The sequence below is a fragment of the Macaca nemestrina genome, chromosome 9 (genome assembly GCF_043159975.1).
Source record: "Macaca nemestrina isolate mMacNem1 chromosome 9, mMacNem.hap1, whole genome shotgun sequence".
NCBI lineage: Eukaryota > Metazoa > Chordata > Mammalia > Primates > Cercopithecidae > Macaca > Macaca nemestrina.
In genome coordinates this window covers 32,731,767-32,741,348 of record NC_092133.1, presented here as the reverse complement: position 1 = coordinate 32,741,348, position 9,582 = coordinate 32,731,767, and the positions used below count along the sequence as shown (strand labels likewise).

The following is a 9,582-nucleotide window of genomic DNA, read 5'->3' as shown; positions in this document are numbered from 1 at the left end:
ATTGCGCTGGCCTGCACCGCCCTGGACTCCCATTGGCTGGTAGGGCCGTCAGTCATTCTATTCCGACACCTCCCTTGCGCTCCAGGGACAGACTGGTGTTACCTGGTCCCGGGCAGCGGAGTTCTTTACCCACCCCAGTTCTGGTTCTGACGCCCTAGTTCATCCCTCAAATTTAGGACTTGGGTCTCGGCTTGTTCCCCTCCCGCTAGAAGCACCTCTTCTCTGAGCCAAGACAGCTACCTGGGCTCCTGGAATTGCCACCCCTCCGTGGGCACCCTTGAGGCCTCCGTGGGGGGACGTCACCGGGCAGAGCGGGACGTGAGCCTGCGTTTGCTGCAGGCGTGCTCTGTGTGGTGACTGGGTGAGTTGTGAGTATGTGTGTGGCGGAGGGGGTGCCTTCTTCACTTGCATCCTCCTCCTCTGTCAAAGGTGTCTCAGGCTACCCAGTTCTGGAACGGTCGCAGGGTGGGGCAGCTGGTCCCTGGACGGGAAGAATCCTAAGAATCCTTCTGATGCACTTATTCGGATGCAGACCGCGAGGTTCCTGGGGTCGTCTGCCCCTCCACATCCCAGGGGTGGGGCTACAGTCTGGGGTGCAGCGAGAGGGGTTGGGAGTGTAAGGAGACCAGGGACACAGTGGAGCTAGGGGTTACAGAGGAAGAGCAGGGAGAGGGCTGGGGACATAGAAGGGGCACAGGCACGACAGGAACAGGGCTGTGAAGTGATGCAAATGCCGCGCTGCTACAAGAGGAGCTTGTGGATACTAGGGTAGGAGCCCAGGGGGGCAAGCAGCCAGAGGCCATTGCCAAGGCAGCCATCAAGTAAACAAGCCAGGTGGTAACCCGAGTCCCTCCCGGCGCGCCAGCAGAGGACCGCCCCTCCACACTGTCCACCTGCACCCTGGGCTTTCTCTCTGGGCACCTAGACCTCTTGCTGCAGGGCTGGGGGTCTGCTGAGGCCCGCCAGGGGACTGTAAACAAAGGGAGCAGCGCCCTCAGCTCCAGCCCCTCCTCCCTCTGGCTGGGGAGGGGGCCAGAACTGATCCCCGAGGTGGGATTGGCTCTGGGAAGCAGCTTAGGTCCTGGTCCCGGTGGCCCAGGCCGGGGTGGGGGGGATCGCCTCGAATGACACCCACCTCCCCCAGTTTCTGCCAATCCCCGTGCCCACTGGGTGGGCGCGGCCGGGAAGTTCCTGCCCCTCCCTGCTGGTCGGCGTCACGCGTGACGTCCCGCGTGATGGCTGGGAGGGCCCGGCGGCGACAGCGGAGGCAGAGAGGAAGGCGGTTCTGAGAGCTTCAGGGAGCCCTGGAAAGCGTAAGTGCTCGCTGTCCCTAGCTGGCGGGGTTCGGGAATGCGGGTCAGAGAAGGAAGCCTGCCTTGAAACTATCTGTCCTGGTGCAGTCAATATTTTCGGCTCTATGGAGGTCCACAGGGCACAAGGGAGGTTGCAGGGAGGAATGTCAGGGTGGGGCTGTGTGTAGTTACACATTCAAGAGTCTGCAGATGGGCACAATGTGCACCTGTAACAGTCTTTGAGGGCCGGTGTTACAGGACACCTCCACTCTGTCTGTATGTCTGGGCAGGGTGTGCATGATGGTGTCTTTGTGTGTGGGTATGTGAGTGTGAGGGGAGGGCGTGTCTGCCTCTGCGGGAGGAAGTGTGGCTGGAGAGGATTAGTCATTCTGTAGGATTCTGCCCAACTCAGCCAGATGGCTGCACCAGGTTTTCCTCTCTGTGCTGGGTGGAGGGAGCAGCCACTGAATCCTGCTCTTATCCGAAGGCAAGTGGTTCAGAGAGGTGGATGAGTGTCTGTGCCAGCCCTACCTGGCCAGGGACCAGGGAGAGCCTGGAGTCATTCAGTGTGAGTTGGAGAAAATGGATCTGTAGAGGGGACTTGTGTGTGCCCACATGCACACACATGGCTGACATCAGAGTTCCCTGATTGAGATCTGAAACAGATAAGCCCTGGGTGGCCAGTAAGGCCTTGCTCTCCTCCAATCAGGGACTGGAGTGTGGGATGTCTTATGCCATTTTCCAAAATAGCCTTGGGGATTTGTATCCAGGTCTCAGGGCAGCTGGGACCTAAAGCTCACCTGAGCATGGGTGTGTAATATATATGTTATATATTCTTGTGTGTCTGCAGTACACGTGGCTGAGATGTTTGTTGCTGCTCATGTGTCAACCACATACATGTAAATCCTCCCTCATGAAAATCTGTACCAGGATAGAGCACAAGGAGATCTGTTTTCCTGTTTCTGGTCTTCCCCTCCCCTTCCTCCAGTGGCTGCAGGTCCCTGGGCGGGGACATTGCTGAGGAAACAGCTCCTTCCCACACCCTTGCTTACCTTTCTGGTCACCTTGACCTCTTAAAGGGACTGATGATAAGCTCAGGGGCCAGGACAGGGGCACCAAAATTTCCCCTAGCTGGAGCCCTTGGACCCTTGGACTCCCGCTCTGACCCTTGTGTCTGTCCTGCAGAAAATGGGTGAATTGCCTTTAGACATCAACATCCAGGAACCTCGCTGGGACCAAAGTACTTTCCTGGGCAGAGCCCGGCACTTTTTCACTGTTACTGATCCTCGAAATCTGCTGCTGTCCGCGGCACAGCTGGAAACTTCTCGGAACATCGTGCAGAACTACAGGTGACCACCCCCCAGTCTGACCCTGTGTGCCAGGATCTCATTTTCTGGGATTAATATAGTATGTCTTGTACCTGCCTCCTCAAGCTTGACAGTGACCCTGTCCCTCAATCCCCTCACTCTCTAGCCCCCTCTGTTGGCCAGAGCTTTAACCCAAAGGATTTTAGAGCATTTGGGTTGAGAAGATGGCACTGATATTTATGGGAAGGGCTGCTCTATGTTTCACAAACCTCTACAGGGACCTATCCCATCGCCGGGTCACCATCTGCAAGGATAGAGGTGCTCAAAGTGGAGTCCCAGGAAGATAGAAGGGAATTCCCCTTATCTTTGGGAGGAAAAACTCTTGCAATGCTCGCAGCCATTTTTGACCCCCTGGAAACCACCATCACCCATGACCCAGCATTTTAGCAGAAACAGAAGGATACCCCTCTTCGTGTGGCTAGAAGGGAAATAGAAATAGGAGCCTCCACTTCTGGGGAACTTTGGCCCTCCTCCAAAGATAAGGAGCTCCCTTATGCTGAGACTAGAGGCTGAAGTTCCTGGTTCTCTGTCCAGAGTTACCCTGAGCTGGGCAGATGGGGCCTGTGAGGGTAGATCTGCCCCCTGGCATAGCTTGTCTGCTCCTTGCCAACTTCTGCAGGGCTGGCGTTGTGACCCCAGGGATCACCGAGGACCAGCTGTGGAGAGCCAAGTATGTGTATGACTCTGCCTTCCATCCGGACACAGGGGAGAAGGTGGTCCTGATTGGCCGCATGTCAGCCCAGGTGCCCATGAACATGACCATCACCGGCTGCATGCTCACCTTCTACAGGCAGGTCTTGTCCCATGTCCCCTTCTTGAGTGCCCTAAGCTAGAGCACGGCTTGACTAGGTGCTTCTTGTCTGGGCCAATTTGGTGAGTGAAAGATTGTGTTAGAATCCCTTCCATTCCTCAGAATTCAGCCTCAGCAGTTCTCTCACCCCAGAGACAGTAGGTGTGTTTGTATAAATGGGGGTGGGGGTACATAGGGGTTACCAGAGCAGGTTCTACGGCCATCAACTGGGTCCCTTCTTAGGCTTGGGAGTAATTTGGTTTCATTACAGGGGTCTAAAGATGAGGGCCACTGTACGGGGGGCAGAAGTGAGTATCTTTGTTCCCTCAGGAAGACCCCAACTGTGGTGTTCTGGCAGTGGGTGAATCAGTCCTTCAATGCCATTGTTAACTACTCCAACCGCAGTGGCGACACCCCCATCACCATGAGGTGAGAGCCGGCCCCCTGCAGCAGCTGCACTGTCCCATCTGACCCTCTTCTCCCAGCCCACAGTGCCCTCTCCTTTCTCTCCCGCTCCCTGCAGTCCCTGCAGCCAGTGCTCAGCGCTCTCTCCTCAGCCTGCCCCACCCCGACTTACCCTGCCTAACTGAAAGCATGAGGTCCTCTTATGCATGCTGTGGGGGACCCACCCCTCTTCACAGGGTGTGACTGGGGCTTCCAGACAAGTTTACGCTGGAGATGGAGGGAGGGCTTCCTCTGCAAGAAGCTTCCCCTTTTACGCCTCATGTATTGAGGACTTGGCATATCCCTAAAGGAAAGGGCCACCTGCTGGACTCTTCACCTCTCCCCGTGACCTAGCTCTTCCACCCACAGGCAGCTGGGGACAGCCTATGTGAGTGCCACCACTGGAGCTGTGGCCACGGCCCTGGGACTCAAATCCCTCACCAAGGTAAAGGCCCCCTACTCCCCTGACCCCCCCGTTCATCCTCTATCTGCCTCCTCCTTCCTCATCACGCCTCCAGTCCTGACCTATAGGCCCCCTATATCTCCCCAGAGTCCCTCACCACCCCATGGCCCTCAGGGCCACTGAACAACACCCTTCCTCCGCAGCACCTGCCCCCCTTGGTCGGCAGATTTGTGCCCTTTGCAGCGGTGGCAGCTGCCAACTGCATCAACATCCCCCTGATGAGGCAGAGGTGAGTGACCCCGGCTCCTGGCACGTGCATGCCCGGTATAATGTAGCACAGTGTCCAGTCATGCAGACCACCTCAGAATGGGGACATCCCTCTCCCTCCTCAGACATGAGCTGCTGGGCCCTGGCTCAGTCTGACCCTGGGATCCTCAGATGGGAGAGCCAGCCTTTGAGTCTGGGGTGTGTGAGGAAACCCTGAGGAGCCACTGCCCATTCGGGCATTGCAGGCGGGATCCGGGGCCTGTGATCTGACCCTAACCCTGCTCCCTTCACAGAGAGCTGCAGGTGGGCATCCCGGTGGCTGACGAGGCAGGTCAGAGGCTTGGCTACTCGGTGACCGCAGCCAAGCAGGGAATCTTCCAGGTGGTGATTTCAAGAATCTGCATGGCAATTCCTGCCATGGGTAAGGCGGGAGTGGCTGGGTGGGGCACAGGAGACTCTGAGAGAAGCAGGTGCAGTTCTCAGGGACTTTGGAGGGCTCTAGGGAGAGAGGGAGGAGCTTTGAGGGGAGTCACCCTTCACAGTTCCTGACTTTGACTCCACTACTAATGCTCTCCTTCTTGGCCCTGCTCTCCCCACAGCCATCCCCCCACTGATCATGGACACTCTGGAGAAGAAAGACTTCCTGAAGGTAGGCAACTCTACCTCTCCTGTCCTGGAATGGGGGATGGCTGGGAGAAGAAGTGACCAGGCCCCAACCCTCTCTCCAGCCTGGTCTGAGTCTCTAAGACTTGCCAGCCGTTCTCCTGACCCCTGCACCACCTCCTCCACCTTCATTCATTCAGCAAGAATGAACTGCGCTGGGGTGAAGGAACACTGTGGGGGCAGGAGGAGAGGATGAGGGAAGGAAACCAACTTCATCAGTGTTACTCCAGGGGCTTCTGATACACAAAGGAGGGGACTGTCATAGTCACACTTGATCTTATGCTCATTCTTTCACTCCCTAGTGCCTCCATACTAAGAGGTACACATGGGTGCACACACACACACACACACACACACACAGAGACATGAACAGGACACGAAAGCAAAGCACAGGAACAAGCTCTGGCTCATTCACAGAATAATTTATTCACAAATGTATTGAGTGCCATGCACCAGGGATGTTTTAGGGCTGAGGAGACAGCACTGAACAAGATGGTTATGGCCCCTGTCCTCCTGAAGTTTATAGTCTGATGCAGAAACCAATAAACAAGGAGGCACCCAATAAATACATTCTTAGAAAGTGTAATATGTATGTGCTTTGTAGGAAAGCAGTGGGACAGTGTAATTGAGATTCATGGGGGAGAGCTGTTTAAACAGGATGGTCAGAGAAGGGGTCTCTAAAGCCCCGAAGGATGAGGAGAGAGGCAAAGAATGCAGAGAAGAGTGTTTGGAGTAGAGAAAATAGTCAGTAGCAAGGGCGCTGCAGCAGGAGGGGCTTGCACATTTGAGGAACAGGTTGGTGGTCCCTATGGCCAGAGCAAATTGAGAAGAGTGCCGAGGAAGAGACATGCTTGGAAAGGGTCAGATTCATGCCACTGGGATGGGAAGAGGTAAGTGGAAGTTCAGAGGAAGTTTCCTGAAGAAATCAGCTCCTGGAGGAAGTGAGGGAAGAAATAAAAGGGCCGGGGAGTGCCATGGCAACCAGTTCTGAGAGGTGAGAATGTGTCATGGGGTGCCAGGGAGGGTAATCAGCATATAGGCCCGGCTGGAGTGGAAGGGTGCAATCTAAAGGTCCCAGCTCTGTCATTGCTTTGGGAGAAAGAAAAGGGTCACAGGTCTAAGGGCTCCAAGGCAAGGCTGATGGGATAGAGCCATGGTGGGTGAAATGGGGTGACAGTGAGGCAGGGGACATAAGCCATTCCATTGTCTCTCTGTCTCTCCACAGCGCCGCCCTTGGCTGGGGGCGCCCCTGCAGGTGGGACTGGTGGGCTTCTGGTAAGTATGCAAGGAATTAGCTGAGGTGTGTGGGAGTGCTTTGTCCATGGTGGATGTGGGTAGGTATGAATTGTCTTTAAGATGTTTATAGACATCATCCATTCATACATTCAGTGGGTGTGTGTTTTGAACACCTATAGGGTCTACTTTGTGTGTTGGGGGCGGTCCCCGTCCTTGAAGGTCAAGAGTTTAGTGAGGGGGTTCCAGTCTTCATCTATAAGAGGAAACCATGGAAATGTACCTTTTGGTGCCATCCAGGACATTCATGCCCATTTAATTCCTGATTCTGCCACTTACTGGCTGTGGGGCTCTCTTTCCTCAGAACCAGATGTCTAGGTTGGGTTTACTATTCCTAAAAGGTCCTTTCAGCTTTTATCAATCTCCACCCTTAGGGGCTATCTCCAAGGATGGAGTGGGGTGTAGGGAGGGAACACCCTAAGGTCAAAGCTTTACAAATCTTTCCAACACTCGTCTCCCCCAGCCTGGTATTTGCGACCCCCCTGTGCTGTGCCCTATTCCCCCAGAAGAGGTAAGTGCTGTCCCTGGGCTGGGCGGGGGACTCTGGATTGGACTCTGCATCTCTGGGCCAGCTGACCTAGGGTCCTCCAGTGTGTTCAGGAGGCGGCCTGGCAGGCACTCCACGGATTCTGGGAGTGGGGGAATGACAGTGAGCCAGTCCTTCTGGCAGTAGAAGGAGAGGATTCTTCAGCCTGGGAGGAGGTGGGATGGCAATCCCTGGGCCTGAGTGGGGTTGGATTCGGGGGACATTAACCGGCCTGTGCTGTTCTATTGCAGCTCCATAAACGTAAGCAAGCTGGAACCAGAGCTGAGAGCTCAGATCCATGAGCAAAACCCCAGCGTAGAAGTGGTCTACTACAACAAGGGGCTTTGAGGAGGGTCAGCCTCTGTCCCCTCCCTCAGTTCCTTGGGCTGCTGCTTTAGTGGAGTCATGTCACCCCTGCCACTTGCCTATCTGCCTAGCACTGGGTAGGGGCCTTGGTGGGCAGATGGCCACTGAGGGTAGCAACCTATTAGGGTGGGGGAGGTACCACCATAAGGCTTTTCCTCCCCTCTCTGGTTTCAAAGAGCAGAACGCATAACCCCTCCCTCCTGTGCTTGAGTGTCCACACATATACATACATGTTACATATGTGCATTTGTACATTGGGTCCTGAAAGCTAGGAGCAGGCATGCCAGCCTAGTATGTTCTGACATCTGGCTTCCCTTCTCAGCCTCATGTCTACCTGCCTGCCAGCCAGGCTACAGGTGGGACTTCCTTCTCTAAACTGTTATACCAGCCAAGTTATATTTGATGGCACCTCATCCCTTCTAGACATAGGAGGAGCCCCAGGATCTCAGGACATAGACTTATAGACACTAGTAGGCCAAAGTGGGCTGAATCCTTCAGGTTTCTGATATCTAGCTCCCCAAGCTGACTGGGCTGGCAGAGGAGAACATGTTTGGACAAGGGAGGCAGGGGACTTATGCATCCCTCAGTGCCATCCCCTGTATTCTGGAATAGCTCTGTTTCACCTCCTCCTCTCTACCAGACGAAGGAGCGCCTGTGTCCTGTACTGCCCTCGCTGTCTCCCCCAGCACCCTACTCGGCAGCGTGGGCATCTTCAGGCACAGTCTTAGGAGTTCCTGGTGTGCTCTGACATCATGACCTCAAATCTAAATCCTACAATCCCAACTCCTTTTCCCAAACAAAAAGCCACAGAGGCAAAGCAAGCATTCCCCTTTAAGAGCTCCCACTGCACCCCCTCCCAAGGGACACAGCTGTAGGAATGGTGCTTAAACTCCACAGGTATCAGAGAGGGTGTAACTAGGATATCCTCAAGGGCAGCTAGGCCCCGAATGTACAATGTTAAGACAGGGAATTTTGTGTTCCATTGACTTTTTTTTTTTTGGACGGAGGTTCACTATTTTGTCCAGGCTGGAGTGCAATGGTACGATCTTGGCTCACTGCAAGCCCCGCCTCCTGGGTTCAAGTGATTCTCCTGCCTCAGTCTCCCAAGTAGCAGGGATTACAGGTGCGTGCCACCACATCTTGCTAGTTTTGTATTTTTAGCAGAGACAGGGTTTCACCATGTTGGTCAGGCTAGTCTCAAACTCCTGACCTCAGGTGATCCACCTGCCTTGGCCTCCCAAAGCTCTGGGATTACAGGCACGAGCCACCGCACCCAGCCTGTTCCACTGACATTTCTTAGACATTCAGCAAAACCCCCACCTTAACCTCTTTTCTTTCTTGAGGGTTGGTCCTGTCCCTACCTGCACCCTCCCACCCCCTGGAAGAGGAAGGGCCCGGGCATCAATGGCTAGTCCAAATAAAATATGGGCTTGGGGATGGAATGGGTGGTGGCATTCCATCCCCAAGTGTAGTTAGATCCCAACTCCCATGACCTCTGGCTTCAGTGGTAGGTGGGGCAGGGCAGATAAAAGGGCTTCAGTGGGAACCTCTGAGAGCATTTGTTCCCCAAAGGGGAACTCTGAGAGTGAGAACTGATGCAGTTCCCCCCATCAACCGCCCCCAGTGATAACATCTATGAAGTCAGCCATTACTCAATAAACTGCAAACTTGTCTACTTCTTGGTCTTCACTTGATTCCATGTCCTGAGGGCCCAGAAAGAGTCCCTGCCTGCAGCCTTCCGTCTCTCCCCACTGAATGCAGGTCTTGTCTCATTCCTCCCCTTGTGTAGGGAGCCTCAACCCCCAGCAGAGGGAGCTCTGAGATTAGAAAATCAGTCCTCCCACTGTCAAACCAAGTATGTACTATAAGGTAGACAGGGAATGTAGATGCTTTCACCTTCTTTTTTTTTTCCTTTTCCTTTTTCTTTCTTTCTTTTTTCTTTTCTTTCTTTCTTTCTTTTTTCTTTGAGACAGGGTTTCACTGTATCGCCCAGGCTGGAGTGCAGTGGCACGGATCAGTGGCTCACTGCTGCCTCGACCTCACCAGTTCAATTGATCCGCCTGCCTCAGCCTCCCAAGTAGTTGGGACTACAGGCACGTGCCACCAAACCCAGCTAATTTTCTGTATTTTTTTATAGAGATGGTTTTTGCCATGTTGCCCAGGCTGGTCTC

At 54.4% G+C, this 9,582-nt stretch overlaps 1 protein-coding gene across 2 annotated transcripts; it reads left to right on the top strand.

The window, feature by feature from the left end:
• Positions 1 to 84: 84 nt before the first annotated feature.
• LOC105478379 (sideroflexin 3) lies at positions 85 to 9,086 on the top strand. 2 transcript variants are annotated; one of them, XM_071069273.1, is made up of 12 exons: positions 85 to 361; positions 1,145 to 1,313; positions 2,478 to 2,641; positions 3,279 to 3,453; positions 3,784 to 3,878; positions 4,263 to 4,338; positions 4,500 to 4,585; positions 4,857 to 4,984; positions 5,163 to 5,212; positions 6,452 to 6,501; positions 6,983 to 7,030; positions 7,297 to 9,086. In XM_071069273.1, the coding sequence occupies exons 3-12, from the start codon at positions 2,481 to 2,483 to the stop codon at positions 7,391 to 7,393; spliced, it is 966 nt and encodes a 321-aa protein (XP_070925374.1). In that variant the 5' UTR covers positions 85 to 361; positions 1,145 to 1,313; positions 2,478 to 2,480; the 3' UTR covers positions 7,394 to 9,086. The 2 variants fall into 2 exon arrangements, with proteins under 2 accessions (XP_070925374.1, XP_070925373.1); XM_071069272.1 differs by having other exon boundaries at positions 85 to 1,313.
• Positions 9,087 to 9,582: the final 496 nt, after the last annotated feature.